The sequence below is a fragment of the Hordeum vulgare genome, chromosome 5H, assembly GCF_904849725.1.
Source record: "Hordeum vulgare subsp. vulgare chromosome 5H, MorexV3_pseudomolecules_assembly, whole genome shotgun sequence".
In the NCBI taxonomy this organism is placed as follows: domain Eukaryota; kingdom Viridiplantae; phylum Streptophyta; class Magnoliopsida; order Poales; family Poaceae; genus Hordeum; species Hordeum vulgare.
In genome coordinates, this window is record NC_058522.1 from 310,391,371 (window position 1) to 310,416,147 (window position 24,777).

General features: G+C 44.2%; 1 protein-coding gene across 1 annotated transcript; it reads right to left on the bottom strand.

Annotated features, from left to right (window-relative positions):
• Positions 1-969: 969 nt before the first annotated feature.
• Positions 970-4,545, bottom strand: LOC123400070 (scarecrow-like protein 9). Its single transcript, XM_045094468.1, has 3 exons — positions 4,087-4,545; positions 1,538-3,798; positions 970-1,277 (listed from the first exon to the last, which is right to left on the bottom strand). Exons 1-2 carry the CDS (start codon positions 4,223-4,225, stop codon positions 1,607-1,609), a joined length of 2,331 nt encoding a protein of 776 aa, XP_044950403.1. The 5' UTR covers positions 4,226-4,545; the 3' UTR covers positions 970-1,277; positions 1,538-1,606.
• Between the last annotated feature and the right edge of the window lie 20,232 nt (positions 4,546-24,777).

Below are 24,777 nucleotides of genomic sequence, written 5' to 3' on the forward strand. Positions count from 1 at the left end.
AGAAGGCGGCTAGGCTACTACACAGACGCAATTGACACTCAGTTCTTACACAGGCTCCCCACCCACCTTGATCTGGTGCAATGCGACAACAATCTTGTTCACTCCTCAGGTCATTTTCTGGAAAGAGAAATATGAACATTTCATGACATTCTCAAATAACTGCTCCAAGAATATCCCGTGTTCTTAAAAGATTGACACCGCTGCAAGCACATGCCAACGGTCTGACATTACCAAAGAGTACACATGTCCATTTACTCCATCAATTATAGTTGCCAAACAATGTATAATTTCCAGTGGCACCAGACAAGTGATGATGAAAGATCAATGTTCTTTTTTCCATCAGGAATTGTTGGTAATTATTTAGCATTTTTCCCTTCGGTACAACCAGACTAGCACAAATTAGTTTCCACACATAAAACATGATAACCATGGAACACAATGTACATAGCACATATGGATGTCAACACCCCTATTTTTGAGCTTTCTAGACACACGATGACATGAGTTTCTAAAGTTTCTGACTGGATAAGCTAAGAGAACAATAGGGAGAAATTAAGTACAGGTATCAAAGCCCTTGAGTTGTGATAACACGTAAACTTCAATAATTCATCGGCATGAAACAGTGACTCGCAAAGTGTGTGAAACGGGATAATGCCAATTTAGTGGACAACCTCACGAACCTTATTAACTTACCTACTTAACTATTAGCCATGAAACTTCACAAGTAACCTCATGACTTGCTCAATTTATTTCATACAACGATGCAATTAGGTGCTTCAGTTAGTTGTATGATCAGATTACAACAATGGGCATCAAACAACAAGAACCAGACATGGCTCCGTACCTTTCCTAGGCTCATGATGATAAAATGACTACCACAAGAAACATATATCCCCATTGAATTGATGATGCTGAACCCAAACTCGTTCTTACTAAGCATAGATATCATACACTCAAAGAAGTCAAAAGTAAAAAACATTATAATACTGGGCACTTGATTGATTGATTAACTAATATAGAAGCTGTGATTTAGTTATTGCTAATTAGCATGGTCGTAGAAGTAACTTGAATGAAGAAAAGTAGGAATTCAATAAAGTAACAGTACCATGGCCAAGGGAAAGCTCAACCACTGCTCCTTTCCTCTAGCTTATGTTGCTTATCTTAGTACTGGCTAGTGGCTACATAGTCATAGATGCAACTACACTGAATTCGTATACAAGCACCCACATTAATCTGGTGCAGTGTGACAAGATTCCTGTCATTCTTCAAGCCATTTCCTGGAGAAAAAATATTTTACGACATTGTCAAATTTCTGCTCCAAGAATCTATTGCATGTTCTAGGAACACACAGTACCAAAGATACATAGAGTTACACCATCAATTATTACAAATATTGTTGCACCTAAGCAACTACTCCCTCCGTCCCACAATATAAGATATTTTTGCTAGCTATGTTAGCTTGAAAAAACGTCTTATATTATGGGATGGAGGGAGTACTTACTAATACTATTGCACTTAAGTATGGGCCAGTGCATACCTTGGAATACTGGTGACTTGGTCAAGCTCTGCCTTCAACAATGGTATAAGAGACATGCAGACGGAGGACCTAACTGTTTTTATGCTTCCATGTAGTTATAGCATAAATTATCCTTCCTTTCCACCCTTGGAGGAGCCATCCACTGTCTTCATCTATCACAAAATCTTTGTGATATATATCTTTCACCTTGTCTTTGGCTTTTATCACAATGTCCTGGTTTAATGGGGACTGAACAAATCCAGCCCTCAGGTTCCTCACTTGCCACTGTTTATATGTTTCTGGTCTCTCGACTCTGTCTGAGCCCTCACATGCAATCACATTGAGTGCCTCTCGGCCAAAGAGATCCCTCTCTATGAGCCTTCGCTGGTCATCATCTCGTGGCACAGTTGCCTCAAGCATGTCAAACAATGCAGAGAAATGGAACAATGCCTCACGGAAACGTGTGATGAAGAAAGGAACACTGTATGACCCATTCACAATTCCATGGATGAAAATTGCTGGATTCACTTGCCTTATAGTGTTGAGCACCCTATTCCTAGGGCTGTCTACAGCAACTGTTTCGTCAATAAGATTTCTGAAACGGTACAGGCAATTAACAATCACCACTTCGTCTTTGCCAACCTTGAGATCCTCAGCACGGATGGTTTCCCACTTTGATGCTATGCCTTGGTACTCAAAAGGCACCCCAAACTTCTTGGCATACTCCGCAAGCCTCTGTCCTGTCTCTTCGATGCGCTCGGTAGGGCGGAAACCTGGCTCAGGTACATCAATTCCCGTGATGCGAAGTATTGGTGGACCACCTTCCCTCTTGGAGAGACGCCTAATGAGGCATGGCCATTGGAGGCCAAAATAAATGCCGAAGTCGATGATGTGCACCTTCGATGCATTTTTTGTCATGCTCAAGATTGTTTGATTGGAGAGGAAATGTGAGAGCCTCTTGAATGGGCATGCTGCAAAGTAAAGATGGTACGCCTTAAGCATGTCGGACGCGGTTGTCCGCTTTGCTACAAGCCTATGGTACTGCTGGCTCCCTGTGCCAGCCAAGCGAGCCTCGAGACCCTGTGCAAAGCAAAATGCCAGCCTCTGGCTGCCATCCCCATTTACCTTAGAATGCTGTTTTATTTGCTTCAGCAACTCATTAGCAGTTCGGCGGTCATCAGCCGCCACTGCCTGTGCACAGTGGATGAGGATGGTCCTAAGGTCCACCACATCATTTTTTGTCGGCTTCCTGCCCCGTGTCTTCACCCCAGTTGTTCCTTTGGTTTGAATGACCTGAGAATTCTTGGAAGCTTCGCTGCGCATCTTTTCTCGCAGCACTGTAGCCTTCTTTTCAGTTTGACGAAACAAATCGTCAAACATCTCAACCCAATCATCAGGCTCATCGGAACAGAATGCAGACTGTTTAATGTTCCGTCCTTCTATCAAGTCAAGATCTTCACTCTGTCTGTTTTTCTTGGCCTTCAAGACCTCTGTCTTGCTGACATTGAAAGGAATGTCTTTCACTGCTTCTTGAGGCTTTGAGACACCAGCAGCTTCTAAATCAATCACTAGCTTATGACCACCAGGGAGAAACTTCTGTGCTTCCTCAACACCTCTCCTGAAATCCCAAGTTGGAAGGCTCTCGAACAAATACTCGGGGATCCTGCCGTTGGTGATCAAAGGATCTTCTAGTGAGTCTGCTGCATCAGAAACAGCACTTGATGGGACAACCAGTGGCTGAGAAGATCGGCCACACAAGCCCCGATGAGCTTGCAGCTGCTCAGAGTGTCCAACGTCATGGCACTGGTAGCTATGAACAGAACCACCGACGCTGCAGCTAGTAGCCACACTGGACGAGGACTGGGCCTGACCACTGCTGCTGCTCTCGCTGGGGCTGTCCAGGGACCAACGCATGAGCGTGCGGTCAGGGGACGGCGGGAACTTGTGCCCAAGTATGTCATAGAAGGGCTTTGCGGTGGCACGGAGTGTGGCTGACTCCTCCTGGTACACGCTGACCTTCTCATCAATGTCCTCCTCCATGAGCATCCGGCTGATATAGTTGAGCGACTCGTCCGAGATGAACTCCCAGTCTTCGGGGTTGTCAGTCTCTGTGTTGGTGGCCCTGGAGAGGGTGGCGACGGGAGCATTGGGACCGGGTTCCGCGGCCACATGGGGCGAGATCACCGGCTGCGGATCGTTGAACATGAAGTACTCTGGTGCTCCGCAGAACTGAATCATTGAGTGGATCAGTGAGCCTGAAATGGTCTGGTGCTCCACAGAACCTGCCAAACATGATGGAATTCTTCAGTCAGAGAGAAGATGGCAAGTGGTTGATCGAGTTCGGGGTGAAGCATCTATTTGATTCCTGAGCAGAAAATAACAGGAAGGGAACGCACTAGAGCGCTGCACTTGAGAAGTGAAATCTGCTGGTATCACATGACGCGCATGGCAAGGGCAAGCAACAAACGACTGGAAATACCAATACAAACAGGTAGGAGTATATGACTTCGCAGGCTGGCGGCGACGACAGGCGGGCGGATCACGGGCTGACGCTGGCGAGGTGGGCTCACCTGAAGGCTTCGATCCTTGGCGTGGTGGGCGGTGGCGGAGGGACCTCGCGGCTGCGAGGCCGAGGCCGAGGCCGGTGAGGTCCTGCGCGGGCGGGGCGGCGTGCGCGAGATCCCGGGGAGGCTGCGGGGTGGATGTCATCGCCTGCCCGCACGCGCCGCCGCAGCCGGGCCTCCGGTCGCCGCGCGGGATCGGCGGGGGGGAGGAGAGAGAGAGAGAGGAAGGGAGGGAAGGTTTGATTGGGGGCGGGGATCAAGTGTGCGCGGCTGAGCGGAGGGATTCCTTTCCTTGCTCCTTTTGCTCAGTTCCCCAGCGGCGAGGTCTCTTGGGAGTTGGACCCGTCCCGGAGCTAGTAGTAAAAGGAAAAGAAATCTCGTCCCGTGATGGTGGCTGGCTAAGTACTACTCCTACAGTAGTAAAAGATAATCGAGGTCTCAGAGATTTCCAGAACCTCGATGATGGTGGCTCCCTCTCCCTCTGCATGTGAGCATTTTTCTTCTTTTCAGCAACGCCGAATGCGACGCCCCCTCTGCATTACGCTTGATTATTGTTATTATTCGCATACACCTCACTACACTACCAAGCAAGAGTTGGAGAAACACCCTCGGGCTTGTTGGGAAATACATTCTGGCACGTGTGCTGATGGACTGCTGGTGGCGACGTGGAGCCGGGTCTTGGTGGAGAAACTCGCACGGACCTACACCGCCGTCCAATCGCGCCATCTGAAATATTGAAAAGTCTGTCAATTCGAAACAATATACATGATGCTATTGTCCTAATACATTGTATACTTCTTCTTCTACGTCCCTACTTTCTTCTTTTCTTTTGTCTTCCTGTTCAGCCTTCTTTGGTTTACAGGAATTTTATAGGATATGATTTTTTGAAGAAAAAAAATTAAGATCCTTTGGTTCATAGAAATGCATTCATATTCCTACATAGGATTTGTTGAGTAAATAGGTAATTTTTTGAGTAGATTAATCCACGAGATAATAACTAGTATGGTGTTGACTATACTAATGACATAGTGATCATGAACTAATCTAGCACATACTACGCATATAGTTGATACATCTATGCATGCAAGTAGCATTGTTATGATCGAAACGAACACGAGTGGATAAATAGGTTATACCCTCGAGCCGGCCACTTGACCGTAGCAGCAACGTTGACGGCGGCAGCATCATCTGACGCCTTCTTCTCAGCTTCAAGGGTGAGACGATCGGCCTCAGATGGTTCAGCCATGGCGATGATGAGGATGACATGGATGTAGAGGAAGCAGATGGACGGAGGCGAGCAGTCGCGTGATCGCTCCCCAGAAACCTAATCGCCCCTCTCCCGTACAGGAACCGGAGAGGCAGGGTTTCGGAGGCCTGCACTCCCGTCGACCGTGTATGCGGTGAACGGGACGGAGTCGCCGGCGGCAGCGGCAGCAAAGGAACGAGCGCGTGAGGCAGATGTGATCTGATTCTCGTGACGGCTAGGGTTGGCGTTAGCCCTGCTTATATAGGCGGCCGGGTGGAGAGACGTGGGCTAAACCCACGTCCGAGTCGGTAACAGCCCACGATCCGACGTCTCAGATCGTGGCGCATCCGTTACGTATTCTCCGTTCCTGACCGGCAAAAATAAGCGCGTAGGTATGAGCTCGGCTCATTCCCGCAACCCGCGGCGCGGCGCGGCGCGGCGGTGATACGTCCCCAACGTATCTATAATTTTTTACGGTTCCATGCTATTATCTTGTCAACTTAGAATGTTTTATATGCATGAATATGCTATTTTATATCTTTTTGGGACTAACCTATTAACTCAGTGCCAAGTGCCAGTTTCTGTTTTTTTTCGTGTTTTTGACCTTTTTCAGAGAAGAATATCAAAGGAGTCCAAATGGAATAAAACTTTTGCGATGATTTTTTTTGGACCAGAAGAGACTCCCGAAGCTTTGGAAGAAGGCCAGAAGAGCCACGAGGGAGTCACAAGCCCAGGAGCCCCCCCCAGGCTCGGCCTAGCAGGCTTGTGACCTCCTCGTGGGCCCAACCGACGTAATTCAACCGCCATAAATTCCTATAAATACAGAAACCCCCAAAAAGAAACCTAGATCGGGAGTTCCGCCGCCGCAAGCCTCTATAGCCATCAAAAACCAATCGGGAGCCCATTCCGGCACCCTGTCGGAGGGGGAACCCATCTCCGGTGGCCATCTTCATCATCACGGCGATCTCCATGACGAGGAGGGAGTAGTTCACCCTCGGGGCTGAGGTTATGTACCAGTAGCTATGTGGTTGATCTCTCTCTCTCTCTCGTGTTCTTGAGATGTCTTGATCTCGATGTACCACGGGCTTTGCTACTATAGTTGGATATTATGATGTTCTTCCCCCTCTCCCTTCTTGTAATGAATTGAGTTTTCCCTTTGGAGTTATCTTATCGGATTGAGTCTTTAAGAACACTTGATGTATGTCTTGCACGTGTCTATCTGTGGTGACAATGGGATATTCATGTGAGTACTTGATGTATGTTTTGGTGATCAACTTGCGGGTTTCGTGACATTGGGAACCTATGCATATGGGTTGGCACACGTTTTGACTCTCCGGTAGAAACTTTGGGGCACTCTTTGAAGTTCTATGTGTTGGTTGAATAGATGATTCTGAGATTGTGTGATGCATATCGTATAATCATGCCCACGGATACTTGAGGTGACAATGGAGTATCTAGGTGACATTAGGGTCTTGGTTGATATGTGTCTTAAGCTGTTATTCTAGTACGAACTCTATGATGGATTGAACAGAAAGAATAGCTTCGTGTTATTTTACTACAGACTCTTGAATAGATCGATCAGAAAGAATAACTTTGTGGTGGTTTCGTACCCGACAATAATCCCTTCGTTTGTTCTCTGCTATTAGTTACTTTGGAGTGACTCTTTGTTGCACGTTGAGGGATAGTTATATGATCCAATTATGTTATCATTGTTGGGAGAACTTCACTAGTAAAAGTATGAACCCTAGGCCTTGTTTCCGCGCATTGCAATATTGTTCGTGCTCACTTTTACTACTAGTTACCTTGCTATTTTTGTAATTTAAGATTACAAAAACCTATATCTACCATCCATATTGCACTTGTATCACCATCTCTTCGCCGAACTAGTGCACCTATACAATTTACCATTGTATTGGGTGTGTTGGGGACACAAGAGACTCTTTGTTATTTGGTTGCAGGGTTGCTTGAGAGAGACCATCTTCATCCTACGCCTCCCACGGATTGATAAACCTTAGGTCACCCACTTGAGGGAAAATTCCTATTGTCCTACAAACCTCTGCACTTGGAGGCCCAACAACGTCTACAAGGAGAAGGTTGCGTAGTAGACATCAAGCTCTTTTCTGGCGCCGTTGCCGGGGAGGTTAGTGCTTGAAGGTATATCTTTAGATCTTGCAATCGAATCTTTTAGTTTCTTGTTTTATCACTAGTTTAGTCTATAAAAGAAAACTACAAAAAATGGAATTAAGGTGGCCTCATATGCTTCATCTTTTCAATGTCTTTCGTGAAAATGATGGGAAGGAAAATTGTGCTCAAGTGCTAGAAGAAGAATTACATAGAATGCTTGGCATAAAATATGTAAATGATGAGCAGGATTGCAATGTTGTTAGTATGAATTCTTTGAATACCCATGATGCTAATGATATGCAAAGCCACAAGCTTGGGGATGCTATGTTTGATGAAGATGATCTTTTTAGTTCCTCCACTTTGAATGATCAAATTTATTATGATGAAAGCATGCCCCCTATTTATGATGATTATTGTGATGATACTTATGCTATAAAGAAGAGGTATGATAAAACTTGTCATACTCTTGAGTATCCTTTCACTGAACATCACTCTTTTAATGTGGAAACAATTCGTAGTGTTCAAGTCTTTTACGATACTCCCACTACTATTGATGAGAATACATTTCCTTATGTGGAGAGTAGTAAAAATTTCTATGCTTGTAGATCATGAAAGGAATGCTTTAGGTGTTGGTTATATTATTGAATTCATTCATGATGCTACTGAAAATTATTATGAGAGAGGATCATATGCTTCTACATATTGCAATAATATCAAGCTTCCTCTCCATGTGTTGAAAATTTTGAAGCTATGCTCGTTTTGCCTTCCTATGCTAGATGATTCTTGCTCCAATAAGTTGTTTGTTCACAAAATCCCTATGCATACGAAGTTGGTTAGACTTAAATGTGTTAGTCATATGCTTCATGATGCTCCCGTTATGTTTCAATTCTTATCTTTTATGTGAGCATCATTGAAATCACCATGCCTAGCTTGAAAGGCATTAAAGAAAAGTGCTTGTTGGCAGACAACCCAACATGTATCCTTACCGTTTTTGTGTGTTCACATGATTAATCTACTGTATTAATCATGTTTTATTGCCTTAGTTTCAATAAAGTGCCAAGTAAAGCCTTTATGATTAGTTTGGGTGATAGTTGTTTGATCATGCTGAAAAAGACAGAAACTTTGCGCTCACGAAATTATTTTTCATTTCTATCTAGAGAGTGCTTTTAGGTTGATTATTTTTTCTGATGATTGATATAAAAATGTCCTTAATTTTCATAATTGTTTCTGAATTTTTGGAGGTGTAGAAGTATGGTTAGCATTCAGATCATTACAGACTGTTCTGTTTTTGACAGATTCTGTTTTCAATGCATAGTTTCTTGTTTTGGTGTTTCCATAGATTATATTAAGTGATATAAATTGTGGAAATGATAAGATACAGTAGGCATTGTGTGAAAATAATTATGAGTCTTGTTTTTACAGTACCCAAGTGATTTATTTGCTCGTTATCATACTAACCCATCTCACGAAGTTCCGTTAAGTTTTGTGTTGTGAAGTTTTCAAGTTTTGGGTAGAGTTTCGATGGACTATAGAACAAGGAGTGGCAAGAGCCTAAGCTTGGGGATGCCCAAGGCACCCCAAAGCCATATTCAAGGACACCAAAGAGCCCAAGATTGGGGATGCCCCGGGAAGGCATCCCCTCTTTCGTCTTCAATCCATCGGTAACTTTACTTGGGGCTATATTTTTATTCACCACATGATATGTGTTTTGCTTGGAGCGTCATTTTATTTTGTTTGAATAAGGTACTTAGGATCTGAAATTCTTAGATGGGAGAATCTTCACATAGACAAATAATTATTCAACTACTCATTGAGCTTCACTTATATCTTTTGGAGTAGTTTGCATTTTGCTCTAGTACTTCACTTATATCTTTTTAGAGCACGGCGGTGTCATATTTTGTAGAAATAAAAACTCTCGATCTTCACTTATATATTTTTGAGAGTGCTCTCTCTAAGTAACTTGGTAATTGGCGTGTGCTATGAAATTAGTCCTAAATATGTTAGGCATCCAAAGAGGATATAATAAAAACTTCCATATTCAAGTGCATTGATCAGTAAGAGAAGTTTGATTCCTCACAATTAGTTTTGAGATATGGATATGGTAATATTAGAGTCATGTTAGTAGGGTGTTGTGAATCTAGAAATACTTGTGTTTAAGTTAGTGATTCCCGTAGCATGCACGTATGGTGAACCGCTATGTTAGGAAGTAGGAGCATAATTGATTTATTGATTGTCATCCTTTGTGTGGCGGTCGGGATCGCGCGATGGTTAACACCTACCAACCCTTCCCCTAGGAGTATGCGTTAACAATTTGTTTTGATTACTAATAAAACTTTCGCAATAAGTATATGAGATCTTCATGACTAATGTGAGTCCATGGTATAGATGCACTTTGACCTTCCAACATTGCTAGCCTCTCTAGTACCGCGCAACTTTCGCCGGTGTACAAACCCACCATATACCTTCCTCAAAACAGCCACCATACCTACCTATTATGGCATTTTCATAGCCATATATTGCCATGCAACTCTCACCGTTCCGTCTCAGGACTTGTGCCGTCACTTTCATATTGCCTTTGCATGATCGTAAGATAGCTAGCGAGTTGTTTCAACGTCATACGCTAAGCTAGATCGTTGCACATCTCGGTACACTGCCGGAGGCATTTCCTATAGAGTCATCATTGTTCTAAGTATTGAGTTGTGAGTAAATAAAAGTGTGATGATAATCATTATTAGAGCATTGTCCCATGTGAAAAAAGAGGCCAAAGATGCCCACCAAAAAATGAAAAGAGGCCAAAGAGCCCAAACAAAAAAAAATGAGAGAAAAAGAGAGAAGGGACAATGCTACTATCTTTTTCCACACTTGTGCTTCAAAATAGCACCATGTTCTTCATGATAGAGAGTCTCTTGTTTTGTCACTTCCATATACTAGTGGGAATTTTTATTTTATAACTTGGCTTGTATATTCCAATGACGGGCTTCCTCAAAATTGCCCTAGGTATTCGTGAGCAAGAAAGTTGGGTGCACACCCACTAGTTTTTTTGAGCTTCCATACACTTTTAGCTCTAGTGCATCCGTTGCATGGCAATCCCTACTTATTCACATTGATATCTATTGATGGGCATCTCCATAGCCCATTGATACGCCGAGTCAATGTGACCATCTCCTCCTTTTTGCCTCATAATCTCCACCATATTCTATTACACCTACAGTGTTATAAACATGGCTCGCGCTCATGTATTGCGTGAGAGTTGAAAAAGTTTGAGAAAGTAAGAGTGCAAAAACAATTACTTGGCCAATACCGGGGTTGTGCATGATTTAAATTCGTTGTGTGGGGATGATGGAGCATAGCCAGACTATATGATTTTGTAGGGATAACTTTCTTTGGCCTTGTTATTTCAAAAGTTCATGATTACTTTGCTAGTATGCTTGAAGTATTATTGTTTTCATGTCAATATTAAACTATTGTTTTGAATCTTACGGATCTGAACATTCATTCCACAAGAAAGAAATTACAAAGGACAAATATGTTAGGTAGCATTCCACATCAAAAATTGGGTCTTTATCACTCCTCTACTCGAGGCCGAGCAGGAGTTAAGCTTGGGGATGCTTGATACGTCTCCAACGTATCTATATTTTTTGATGGTTCCATGCTATTATCTTGTCAACTTTGGATGTTTTATATGCATGAATATGCTATTTTATATCTTTTTTGGGACTAACCTATTAACTCAGTGCCAAGTGCCAGTTTCTATTTTTCCGTGTTTTTGACCATTTTCAAAGAAGAATATCAAAGAGAGTCCAAATGGAATAAAACTTTCGCGATGATTTTTTTTTGGACCAGAAGAGACTCCCGAAGCTTTCGAAGAAGGCCAAAAGAGCCACGAGGGAGTCACAAGCCCAGGAGGCCCCCACTAGGCCGGGCCTAGCAGGCTTGTGACCTCCTCATGGGCCCAACCGACATAATTCCACCGCCATAAATTCCTATAAATACAGAAACCCCCAAAAAGAAACCTAGATCGGGAGTTCCGCCACCACAAGCCTCTGTAGCCACCAAAAACCAATCGGGAGCCCGTTCCGGCACCTTGTCGGAGGGGGAACCCATCTCCGGTGGCCATCTTCATCATCCCGGCGATCTCCATGACGAGGAGGGAGTCGTTCACCCTCGGGGCTGAGGGTATGTACCAGTAGCTATGTGTTTGATCTCTCTCTCTCTCGTGTTCTTGAGATGTCTTGATCTCGATGTACCGCGGGCTTTGCTACTATAGTTGGATATTATGATGTTCTTCCCCCTCTCCCTTCTTGTAATGAATTGAGTTTTCCCTTTGGAGTTATCTTATCGGATTGAGTCTTTAAGAACACTTGATGTATGTCTTGCACGTGTCTATCTGTGGTGACAATGGGATATTCATGTGAGTACTTGACGTATGTTTTGGTGATCAACTTGCGGGTTTCGTGACATTGGGAACCTATGCATGTGGGTTAGCACACGTTTTGACTCTCTGGTAGAAACTTTGGGGCACTCTTTGAAGTTCTATGTGTTGGTTGAATAGATGATTCTGAGATTGTGTGATGCATATCGTATAATCATGCCCACGGATACTTGAGGTGACAATGGAGTATCTAGGTGACATTAGGGTCTTGGTTGATATGTGTCTTAAGATGTTATTCTAGTACGGACTCTATGTTGGATTGAATGGAAAGAATAGCTTCGTGTTATTTTACGACGGACTCTTGAATAGATCGATCAGAAAGAATAACTTTGTGGTGGTTTCGTACCCGACAATAATCTCTTCGTTTTTTCTCCGCTATTAGTTACTTTGGAGTGACTCTTTGTTGCATGTTGAGAGATAGTTATATGACCCAATTATGTTATCATTGTTGGGAGAACTTCACTAGTGAAAGTATGAACCCTAGGCCTTGTTTCCACGCATTGCAATACTGTTCGTGCCCACTTTTACTACTAGTTACCTTGCTGTTTTTGTAATTTCAGATTACAAAAACCTATATCTACCATCCATATTGCACTTGTATCACCATCTCTTCGCCGAACTAGTGCACCTATACAATTTACCATTGTATTGGGTGTGTTGGGGACACAAGAGACTCTTTGTTATTTGGTTGCAGGGTTGCTTGAGAGAGACCATCTTCATCCTACGCCTCCCACGAATTGATAAACCTTAGGTCACCCACTTGAGGGAAAATTGCTACTGTCCTACAAACCTCTGCACTTGGAGGCCGAATGACGTCTATAAGGAGAAGGTTGCGTAGTAGACATCAGTCGTGACGAGGCGAGGCGAGGCGAGGCGGGCGGCGGAGGAGGAGTGCGCGAGGGCCTCTTCTCTTGTCAATCTCCAATAGCATGTAGAAGAGAGACCCTTATAAAGGGGTCCAACTTCTTCTCCACTAGCGGGGTGGGACTAAACTTCCCACCACCACCTTGTCATGCCACCACCTACATGGGCCCTTGGAGATTTCTGAAATTCTCTTATGGGCCTAAAGCCCACCACTAATTTCAACAATCCCCCACCAGATCTCAAGGTCACATCGTGTTCCCTCGTTCCAATCACTGTTTTAATATACCAGCATTTCAGTGAAGACCTGTTAAGGTTGAGCTTCACCTAGAATAAGTAGCTACAACCCTTTACAACTGAACAATGGACTAAGCCTTGAATTGTCAGTTTGGCGTAAATAAGCTTCACCACAAGTCTTACTAGTGCTAGGCTACCGAAGGCTAACCCCTCGGGTGGAGCATATAAGTCACACTCCTGGCTTATTAATGAGTTTACTAGAGATCACCCCAATCTCATAGACTGTGACCAGCAGTCAGGCTCATATAGGTGTGTTCCTCCAAAGATCGCTCTGTAGGACAGCATCATGCTTACGCATAAGCTTTAGAACACATTAAGACAGTAGTCATCCTACCATACAGCATCCGAGAGCATTGCATCTCCAACGGAGTGGGTTAGTAAAGTTACTCTCCTCAGTTCACCACTGGCTTGTTTTCCCAGGTCCTACTTCACGGGATCTCCGATCATATAGGTTGGGTTACTGCCATGGCAACTCATATGGGTCTCATACCCATCTCCCTCGATGCACTATCTATCACAACACGTGATAGCCCTTTAGTAAAGGGATCTGCCAGATTCTTAGCCATTTGGACGTAATCCAACGCTATCACTCCGGAGTTTCTCAAACGTCTGACAGACTTCAATCTCATTCTTATATGTTTGTTGGACTTCATATTGTCCTTTGAACTCTTCACTTTGACAATAACTGTCTGATTATCACAGTTCATAAGGATGCTCGGAACCGGCTTCTCAACCACATGTAAGTCCATCAAAAGATCTCGAAGAAATTCTGCTTCGACACCAGAAGTGTCTAATGCTGTTAATTCTGCTTCCATTGTCGATCTCGTTAAGATCGTTTGCTTGCAAGACTTCCTGAAAACAGCACCACCTCCAAGAGTAAATATATACATAGCAGTGGCCTTCATCTCACCGGCATCAGAGATCCAATTCGCATCACTATACCCTTCAAGTACCGATGGTATCCCATATAGTGAAGTCCGTGGTTGACAGTACCTTTCAGGTAGCACATAATTCTTTCAACAACACGCCAATGAATATCGCCCGGGTTTGCAACAAACCGACTAAGTTTTCTCACAGCAAACGCTATGTCAGGCCTCATTGTGCTAGCTAGATACATAAGCGAACCGATAATTTGAGAGAATCTCAATTGATCTATAGTTGTACCTTTGAACTTTCGAATCAGCACACTAGGATCATATGGTGTTTGAGAAATTTTGCAGTCTGAATATCCAAAGCGACTCAAAATCTTCTCAACATAGTGGGATTGCAAAAGTGTAATCCCACCCTCATCATCTCTCAAGAGCTTGATGTTCAAGATAACATCAGCCACTCCAAGGTCCTTCATCTCAAAGTTTTGAGACAGGAAGGACTTCAGCTCCTCAATCACCTTGAGGTTGGTTCCAAATATCAGTATGTCATCAACATACAAGCACAATATAACTCCTTCGCCCCCACCATGGCGATAGTATACACACTTGTCAGCTTCATTAACAGCGAAGCCAACAGATGTCAGGGTTGTATTAAACTTATCATGCCATTGCTTAGGTGCTTGCTTCAGGGCATATAAAGATTTCAACAACTTACACACTTTTCCTTCCTGACCATCTATCACAAAGCCATCTGGCTGTTGCATATAGATTTCCTCGTCTAGCTCTCCGTTCAGGAAAGTCGTCTTAACGTCCATTTGATGAACAAGAAGACCATGCGAGGCTGCCAGTGAGAGTAGTACTCTAATGGTGGTCATTATGGCCACATGTGAATAAGTGTCAAAGAAATCTTCTTCTTATTTCTTGGCATAGCCCTTAGCCACAATCCTAGCCTTGTACTTTGCGACTGTACCATCGGTCCTAAGCTTCCTTTTGAACACCCACTTGCATCCCAATGGTTTACAACCATAGGGACGATCAGTAATTTCCCATGTCCCATTAGCCATGATGGAATCCATCTCGTTACGGACCGCAGCTTTCCAGTAACCAGCATCTGGAGAGGCATACGCTTCTAAAATAGAAGTGGGATTATCATCCATGAGGTATACGAAGAAATCATCACCAAAGGTCTTTGCAGTCCTTTGTCTCTTACCCCTACCAAGGGTTTCCTCGTCATCCTCCTCAGGATTATCATCGTGTGTTTGTTCATAATATTCCATAGGAATGGCAGGCTGAGGAGTTTCCTGAGATTCCTGTCTAGAAGTGCTTTGCATATCTCTCATGGGAAAGATATCCTCAAAGAATGTAGCATCCCTCGACTCCATAATTGTGTCGACCTTCACGTCAGGTACCTCAGCTTTCACTACTAGAAATCTATAGCCTACGCTATTCTTAGCGTATCCCAAATTAACGCAGTCCACAGTCTTTGGTCCAAGCTTACGCTTCTTGGGGATCGGCACATTGACTTTCGCCAAGCAGCCCCAAGTACATAAGTACGAGAGCGTCGTCCTTCTCTTCGACCACTCCTCATAGGGAGTGACCTCATTATCTTTTGTAGGAACCTTATTCAGGACATGACACGCGGTCAATATAGCCTCCCCCACCATGCCTTGGATAAACCCGATGTATCTAACATGGCGTTAACCAAATCAGTTAGAGTACAATTTTTCCGTTTGGCAACCCCGTTTGACTGGGGTGAATAGGGAGGCGTCCTTTCATGAATAATGTCGTGTTCCGCACAAAAAGAATCAAACTCATTTGAGAAATATTCTCCACCACGATCAGACCGGACTCGTTTAGTTTTCTTTTCAAGTTGATTCTCAACTTCTGCCTTATAGATTTTAAAGTAGTGTAGAGCCTCATCTTTAGTATTTAACAGATACACATAGCAATATCTAGTGGAATCATCTATCAATGTCATGAAATATTTCTTTCCACCTTTAGTCAACACACCAATCATCTCACAAAGATCAGAATGTATGAGTTCTAATGATGTCAAGTGTATCTCCTCTACAGCCTTGTGAGGCTTGCGAGGTTGCTTTGCTTGCACACACGAATGGCACTTAGAACCTTTGGCTAAAGTGAAAGTCGGGATTAAATTCAGTTTTGCTAGCCATGACATAACACCGAAACTTATGTGACAAAGACGTGAATGCCAAACTTCAGATTCATTAACACTCGAATGAATATTGTTCACGACTTTATTACAAAATTCTGCAAGAGAAAGGCGGAACAGACCTCCGCATTCATAACCTTTACCAAAAGAAGTCCATATTTCGTAACAACAACTTTATTAGACTCGAATACCAACTTAAACCCTTCTCTACACAGAAGCCACTAACGAGGTTCTTCTTGATGGCGGGGACATGATGCACGTTCTTCAGCTGCACGATCCTTCCCGAAGTAAACTTCAGATCGACCGTGCCAACACCAAGAATAGAAGCACTCGCGCCATTCCCCATCAATATGGACCCGCGACCTATGGCCTGATAAGAAGAGAACAATGAGATGTCAGCACACACATGAATATTTGCACCCGTGTCCACCCACCAATCGGTGGACTGACAAACTGAAAATACAGTAAATAAATTACCGTACCCAGATGCACCACTTTCATTGTTGCCCACAATCATATTGGCATACTTGGAGTCCTGCCCGGCCTCTTGTACTTGTTCCCCCAATGTTCATCTGAACCACAAGTAAAGCAACCCTCTCCCTTCTTATTCTTCTTGAAGGTCTTCTTTCCCTTCTTCTTGAAGTTGGCACTCTGTTGGACAGAATTCTTTCCCTTGGGCTTGTGGGAGTTGAAGTTCCTATGATGTACCATATTGGAAACAGGAGAGCTTTCGATCGCTTTTCCATTGGAGTCCTTTGCTCTCGAGTTCTGCTCAACACTCAGATGGCCGATGATTTCCTATACTGAGAACTCACGCCTCTGATGTCTGAGAGTTGTAGCAAAGTTCCTCCAGGAATTAGGGAGCTTAGCAAATTATACAGCCCGCGACCAACTTGCCCGACAAATTGCACTTAAGAACCTCAAGTTCTTTAGCTATGCATATTATCTCATGATCCTGTTCCAATACAGAACGGTTGTCAACCATTTTGTAATTTTGGAACTGCTCCATAACATACATCCCACTCCCAACATCAGTGGCCCCGAATTTAGATTTGAGCGCCTCCCACAGCTCTTTTGCAACATGCATATGTAAATATGCATCAACCAGCTTATCTCCGATCACGCTTATAATTGCTCCAAGGAATAGGACGGTGGCCTCCGCGAACATCTTCTCCTGTTCAGAAGAGATCGTTCCCATGGGAGTGACACCGGCTACCGAGAACACATTCATAGCCGTGAGCCATAAGGCGGTTTTCGTTTGCCAACGCTTGAAATAGGTGCCGGTAAAATTATCCGGTTTCAGTGCAGCAGCAAAACCATTACTCAAAAAATTCCTACACAAATTAGGTTTTTGGATTGTTGAGTAAATAGGCAATTTTCCGAGTAGATTAATCCATGAGATAATAACTAGCATGGCATTAACTAGACTAATGACATACTGATCATGAACTAATCTAACACATACTACGCATATAGTTGATACATCTATGCATGCAAGTAGCACTGCTAGGATCAAAACGAACATGAGTGGGATAAACAGGTTATACCCTCCGGTCGGCCACTTGGCCGTAGCAGCAGCATTGGTGGCGGCAGCATCCTCTGCTGCCTTCTTCTCAGCTTCAAGGGCGAGACGATCGGCCTTGGATGGTTTAGCCATGGCGATGACGAGGACGACGTGGATGTAGAGGAAGCAGACAGACAGAGGCGAGCAGTTGCGTGATCGCTCCCCAAAAACCTAATTGCCCCTCTCCTGTACAGGAACCAGAGAGGCGGGGTTTCGAAGGCTTGCTCTCCCGTCGAGCGTGCACGCGGTGAACGGGACGGAGTCGCCGGCGGCAGCAGGAGCAAAGGAACGAGTGCGTGAGGCAGATGTGATCTGATTCCTGTGACTACTAGGGTTGGCGTTAGCCCTAATTATATAGGCGGTCGGGTGGAGAGACATCGGCTGAACCCACGTCCTAGTCGGTAATAGCCCACAATCCGACGTCTCAGATTGTGGCGCATCCGTTACGTATTCTCCGTTCCTGACCGGCAAAAATAAGCGCGTAGGTATGAGCTCGGCCTGGCTCATTCCCGCGACCCGCGGCGCATCGTGACGAGGCGAGGCGGGTAGCGGAGGAGGAGTGCGCGAGGGCCTCTTCTATTCTCACTCTCCAATAGCATGTAGAAGAGAGACCCTTATAAAGGGGTCCAACTTCTTCTCCACTAGCGAGGTGGGACTAAACTTCCCACCACCACCTTGTCATGCCACGACCTACATGGGCCCTTGGAGATATCTGAAATTCTCTTATGGGCCTAAAGCCCACCACTAATTTCAACAGGATTGGTTTCTATCCTTCACATTTCAAAGTAAAATAAAAAAGAGCTTAGATTCGATGAAAAATTCCTATGATGTTAATCAAATGACAATTCTTTTTCTAATCCTACTCATAGGATTTGAGATGCATGTCATCTCATTTCCTACAAGTTTTCTATTCCTATGATAATCCTATCCTATGAACCAAAGGAGGCCTTCCTTTTTTCATTCTTATTAAACCGTCGTTCTATCCAATCATGTTTCCTCATATCATCTTTGTCCTCGCTGCATATGTTTTTCTGTAAGTTTTGCCTAGCCTTGACATCTGGCCTATTCGTGTTTTATTTCTAATCGTTCAGTCCTCTTTTTTCTCGTGCTAAATTCATCATCTTATACTGTTGCGCTCCTCATACATGTCCTTCTAAACTCTAAGTTCATGCTATACATTATTTTCATTATAAATATTTCACGTTCCATGTCAGCTCCTTGTATGCTCCACATCAATATCGTATGATTTTTTCTCTTACATATACAATTGTGATATCGTCCTTGCAACTACAATGATTCCTCCAACGGGTAATTATCACTCATGAGATTTTCCTACTCGTGTTCATTTGTATCGTGTTTTGTTGAGTTACATTCGCCCAAACTTGCTATTTCCCCCTTTTCTAACTTATACTTTTATTGTCAAGTTATCTTCGCTCCAACTTCTGTCCACACACATCAAAACTATGTCCAAATCTAGTGTGCGCTAGTTGTGTACCATCCTACAACTATGCATGCGCGAGTATGTCATCATCCACCAGTTCTGCAGGGCCAAGGAGCAGTACCGCACCCTAGATCATTTCCTACTGCACAAAGTGGTAAGTTTCGTTGGCGTGGACATTAGAAACAATGGGTTGGTATTTGGAAATAAATGGATCAAAATTCCACAAAAGCGTCAAGTGGACATCCAAAAGCATTTCTGAGTCCGCGTAAAGAGGGACTCCATGGTGACCATGCAGTAGCAATCATAGGCCGCTCACATGGTGAAAGTGCGTTATATCGACTAGAGGGGGGAGTGAATAGGAGATTTTTAGAATTTCATCACTGAGGAAATTCCTTTTGAGGAAATTCCGCACTGATGACTAACTTACAGCGGAAATAGTATAGGATCAGGAGTGCAAAGTTTCACTACATCAGTTTTTCAGTATGAGAAATGTGAAAACAGATTGCACAATAAGCAGGCACGCAGAAAACATATGAGGATTAACTTGCGTGAAGAATTTGGGGTTGAGGAATTTCAGAGAAAGTCTTCAGCAAATTCTTCAAACAGTGACAGCGAAAATCATCAACACATAATCTGAGGAATATAAAGAGTAGAGGAATTAGAACTTGTTTCACAGCGAAGACAGTAGTTGATGACCCAGTTCCAACTGTTGTGACAGTTGTACATCTGGTTTGGAGCGGCTTGGTATTGAAACCAAAAGACACACAGTCCCGGGACACACAGTCCCTACCGTATTCTCCTTGGGCTAAGAAAACATAGTCCTTGCCCAACACTCGTGGTAAGTCTTCAGGGCAGACTTCCAAACCCTCACAAACTTGGTCACCCGGCGATCCACAATTGACTGCTGGATTGCTCTAGACCATGACGCCTAACCGTCTCGAGGATGCACAGTCCTCAAAGGTAAAAGGCTTCAGTCCCACACAGGAACAACTTCTTCAGTGATGCTCAATCACTTGGTTTTCGGTTTGTGGTTTGGTGTTTGGGGTATTTCCTCACTGATGAATTACTCTCGAAGACTCTGAGGAATTTGGGTTGCTCTTATGACAAGTGTCAGTTTCTAATGGAGCAGCCAACCAGCTAATGGTTGTGGGGGGCGGCTATTTATAGCCTGGGAGCATCCCGACATGATTTGACACTAATGCCCTTAACTAATATGACCGTTGGTATGGATAAGACCAATGATGTGGCGTGGCTATCGAAACGGTCGGGACCCTCAACTGTGAGAGTCCTCATGTCACTCATATTCCTCACTTGAGGCTTTTGGTAGGATTAGGCTTGGGTTGAGCATCATGAGGAAATTCATTCCAATGTGTTACCTCGACCCCCTTTAACAGTGTGGTGTTCCTATTACTCAAGTGTGAAGAAAACAAAACAGAAAGAGTAAATATTCATGCTTCAAAGTCTTCAGAATGATTTTCTTCAGGACACACCGAATTCCTCAATTTCAATATCTTCATGAGGAATATCAATTTCATCGCAAGTTCTTCGCGATTCAAATCTTCAGCTTCAGACCAATTTCTTCAACCGAAGATATACATTTTTAGGGGTCGATATTCATCGAATATTTCAAACTCCTCAGCGACTTATAGATCCTGTGTACACTCATGAACACATTAGATACTTAACCTATAAGTCTTCAAACCACCAAAATCACTAAGGGGCACTAAATGCACTTACAATCTCCCCCTTTTTGGTGGTTGATGACAATTAGGTTAAGTCTTCAACAGGGATAAAAATATGAAGTGTAAATACCCATTTGAGGAATTTGAAATCAAGATTCAGAGAGACTCCCCCTGAAGATGTGCATATCTTGAGGATTTTGCTTTTCACAGCAAATGCGCATTGAGGATTTATATCATGGAGATCTCCCTGAGTCTTGTAAATCATGCATGCATACGACATATAGTATGAAGAAATTGAGGATGCATGATGACAAATGGTATCTGACGAATTCCAGCATGCGTGCATTAAAATTTTGAGGAATAAGCATGCGAAGAAAAACGTTCAAAAGCGTCAGAGTACCATCGGGCTTAAGTGACAACTCATTACATAAACACTTCATAAGAGCCAAGAGTTTGTAACTTAAATATAGTTCATAAGCCCCAAAATATCCCGCCTCAAGACTAACTCTCAAGTTTCCCCCCCTTTGTCATCAAGTGACAAAAGGGGACAAACTGAGGACTAACACCCGTGAAGACTTCACTCCTTGGCAGTTGATGAAGACGCGTGAGGATTCTTGGGAGCAGTCTTCTTCCTTGGACCGGTGGCAGTGTCTTGTTGTTCTTCATCAGATTCAGCAGTGCGGAATGAAGAAAAAGAACTGCCCTCAAGGTCTGGAACTGGAATTGGCTTGAATTTTTCTTGGGTGGCCACGACCAGTCAAAGTCTCGCACAAACTCCAATTCTTCAAGTTCCGTCGGAGTCTTCAGATGAGCAAGTGTAGCCCAGGTGCGATCAAAAACCTCATGAAGATAATGATGGTTAAGCTTCACAGCATTCTGCGTTTCATTGAGGGTTTTCACAATGGCGCCGAACTGGCGTTTGACCCACTTGTGATTCCGATCCACCTTCTGGTGAATACTGAGAAGAAGCTCTCTGGTATTCAGCACACGAGGAGCAACAGGGCTTGGAGGATGAGTCTCAGTATCATCCCATGAAGAATATGCTTTGGGCTCTCTGAACTGGCCATCAAGGGGCCTACGGCCTTCATCAATGACAGACTTGCCTTTTCCTTCAACAGGCTCGAAAGTCTTCTTGTTGACCCTGATAGGAGGCATATAACCAACATGGTTGTTGAAATCAGCGTGAAAGTTGATGCCTTTCCTTGTCATGATGAATCTCATGATCCATGGAGCATATATCTTGTGGTCAAAAGGACACATTGCATTGTCGTCCAAAGTCCTCAAGAAGAAATCATGAATGTTGATAGGAATACCATGGATGATGTTGAAGAGGATATTCTTCATGATGCCTACAACATCTTCTTCATCATCGTGGCCCTTGATGAGCGCAAGAACGCTGCAGAGGATTCTGTAAACAGTCCTTGGTTCATTCTTGAGCTCATGGATGATGAAGGTTTTTCTCAGTGGTTGCCCTTTAGCCAAAGGCTTCATGAGGACTTCCATCATCTTGTTGGGCAGCTCACGCTCATCATAAAGCTTCACGGCTTGCTCTGAGGGAATTGACACTGGCAGTTCACGCATGAGCTCAATGGCATGAGCCTTGTGATGTGTGTTTTGCGTCATCCAGTCAAACACCCAGGTGTTGATATCTGCAGGATCTCCAGATATGTGAAGAGTGGCATAAAATTGAAGAATAAGCTCACTATTCCAGTCACAGATATCTGAGCACATTGGGAGGAGTCCAGCTTCATGAAGGACGTTGAGGACTGGAGCAATGCATGGTATTTCTTCAAGCTCAACATGAGGAATATGCCTGTGCTAGAAAATCTTGTTTCTTCCACACAACACACAGGCATAGTAGTTGAGCTGGGTCCTTGTCCAAAACTTCAAATGCCTGATGCGAGGCTGTGGAGCATGCTCTGGTTGCGCTTCAGGCTGAGGAATGTGGTATGGCTGAGCCTCAGGCTGAGGAGAGTCGCCAACTTGAGCATCCTGTTGAGGGTTTTGCTCTAGAGGAGGAATGGGTTCATCCTGAGCCTCAGCTTGAGGAGTTTGCTCAGGAGGAGGAGGAGTTGGGTCAACCTGATCCTTAGGTTGAGGATTTTGCTCAGGACCGTGACTTTCATCAGGCTGAGGATTTTCACTTTGTTCTTCCTCAGCATGCTTGGTGACAGAGCCAGAGTCATCAGCTGGTGCAGCTGATCCTTGTGCAGTTTTTTCATGAGGAATAGAAGGCTGAGGACTGTCGTCAATGCGAATCTCCTCGTCAGTATGTTCCTCAGATTCAACATCCTTCATTTCCTCATCTGGCCCTTGCTCCAGGTCTTCGCTTGCGAAGGTAACCATTTGGTAAGAAGGAGCGCTATTACGAGGCACAGGATCCAGAGGAGCATTTTCTTCAAGTGCTTTGAGGCGCTTGGCCTCGGTGTGTTCTTCTGCTGAAGAGGCTTTTCTCTTCTTGGCTTCCTTTTCAGCAGCCCTTGTCTTTTTCACGTCTGATGCAGACGGAGTCATCTTCTTCAGCTTTGAAGCTTTTGGTGTAGGTGTTTTCTCAGCAGAGACGTTTTCATCAGCTAGCATTGAGGAACCAGCTGGAGCAGAGTCATCAGTTGGCTTTGAAGCAGCAGCTGGAACAGATTCAGTCTCACCAGCTGTAGCAGATTCATTAGCTGGATTTTCCTTGGTGATTTCCTCAATTGTTGGTTCATCCACACGGCTTCCTTGAGGGATTTCCTCAGCATGAGAAGTTTCATCAGCTGGTTCTTCAATCAGAGGCTGAGGAGATGGTACTGGAGGGGCAGCTTTCTTGTCATAGTTGTTAATAGCATCAGTAGCAAGTTTGATGAAACTGCTTTTGAGACTTTGACGGTCAGAAAGCTTGGAGTACTGATCTGTCAAAGTCTTCAACTCTGCCTGTTTTGACACTAGGTCATCAGGCGTCAGGTTGAGGAGATTCTGCCTGAGGAATTTCTCCTTCTTGAGCTTAGCAACCTTGGCCTGTTTGGCTTGCTGCTCCTTCCACTTGGCCTAGTTGATGAATGTGGCCACCATGTGGCTGATGCCCGGGGGAAGTTTCAAATCATCAAGTGGAGTGTTGGGGTCCTCATACCAGATATTGATGTAGTCGAGGAGGACTTTTGGGTCCATGGCCAGAGGAATGGAGCTGACAGAAGCTTGAGCTACCCTCTCTTGCTTGTTTCTGATCATTGTTTGCAGAGTTTCATCATCAAATTCATCACTACCTTCTGATGCAGAAGGGACTGTGATGATTTTGCTTGGACTGGGTCTTGTTCCTCTCCCAGCAGTCACCTTAGTCTTCAAAGGAGTTGGTGAAGACTTTGTCTCCGAGCTTGTTGCAGCTGGGAGTGAGGAGCTAGAGGTAGCGGGCAGTGGCTTCACTACCGGCTTCTGTTCAGGTTTTGAAGTCTGTGGTGGTGCTGAGGATTTTGGTGCTGAGGGTTTTGGCGCTGATGGTTTTGGTGCTGATGCTGGAGTTGTTTTCTCTTGAGGCTTTGGAGCCTTTGGTTTTGGTGGCACATACTTTTGTTGAGGAATTGCCGAGCCAGAAGTCCCAGCAGCAGAGGAAGTAGCGGCAGTTGAAGCAGTAGCAGATGATTCGTTGAATTTCCTCACAGCAGCCTCTGCCTGCTTCTTGAGCTTTGCCAAGTGTTTTTCCTTTTCATCAGGATAATCATCAAGTGTTTTGAGGCTTGAGGGATCTGCTGCTTGATAATCCTCAAGTGGATCCCGTTTGCCAGGAGGCTTCAGAGCGAATTTCTTCGCATATTTGGGAGTGACGAATCTGTACTCCTTCCACTCCTTAGCCCATCGGCGTTCTATCTTCTGAAGCCGAATCTTTCTCTTTGGCATAGTTTCATTTTCACCACGAGTGCAGTAATCCAGGTATATATCCTCAGGGATATCTGCGGCAGTATTCTGCTCAAGTTTCTTGCCTCCCTTTTGCTTCCTGTCATCCTCCATTTTCTTCAGGTGAGGATTTTGGTGATG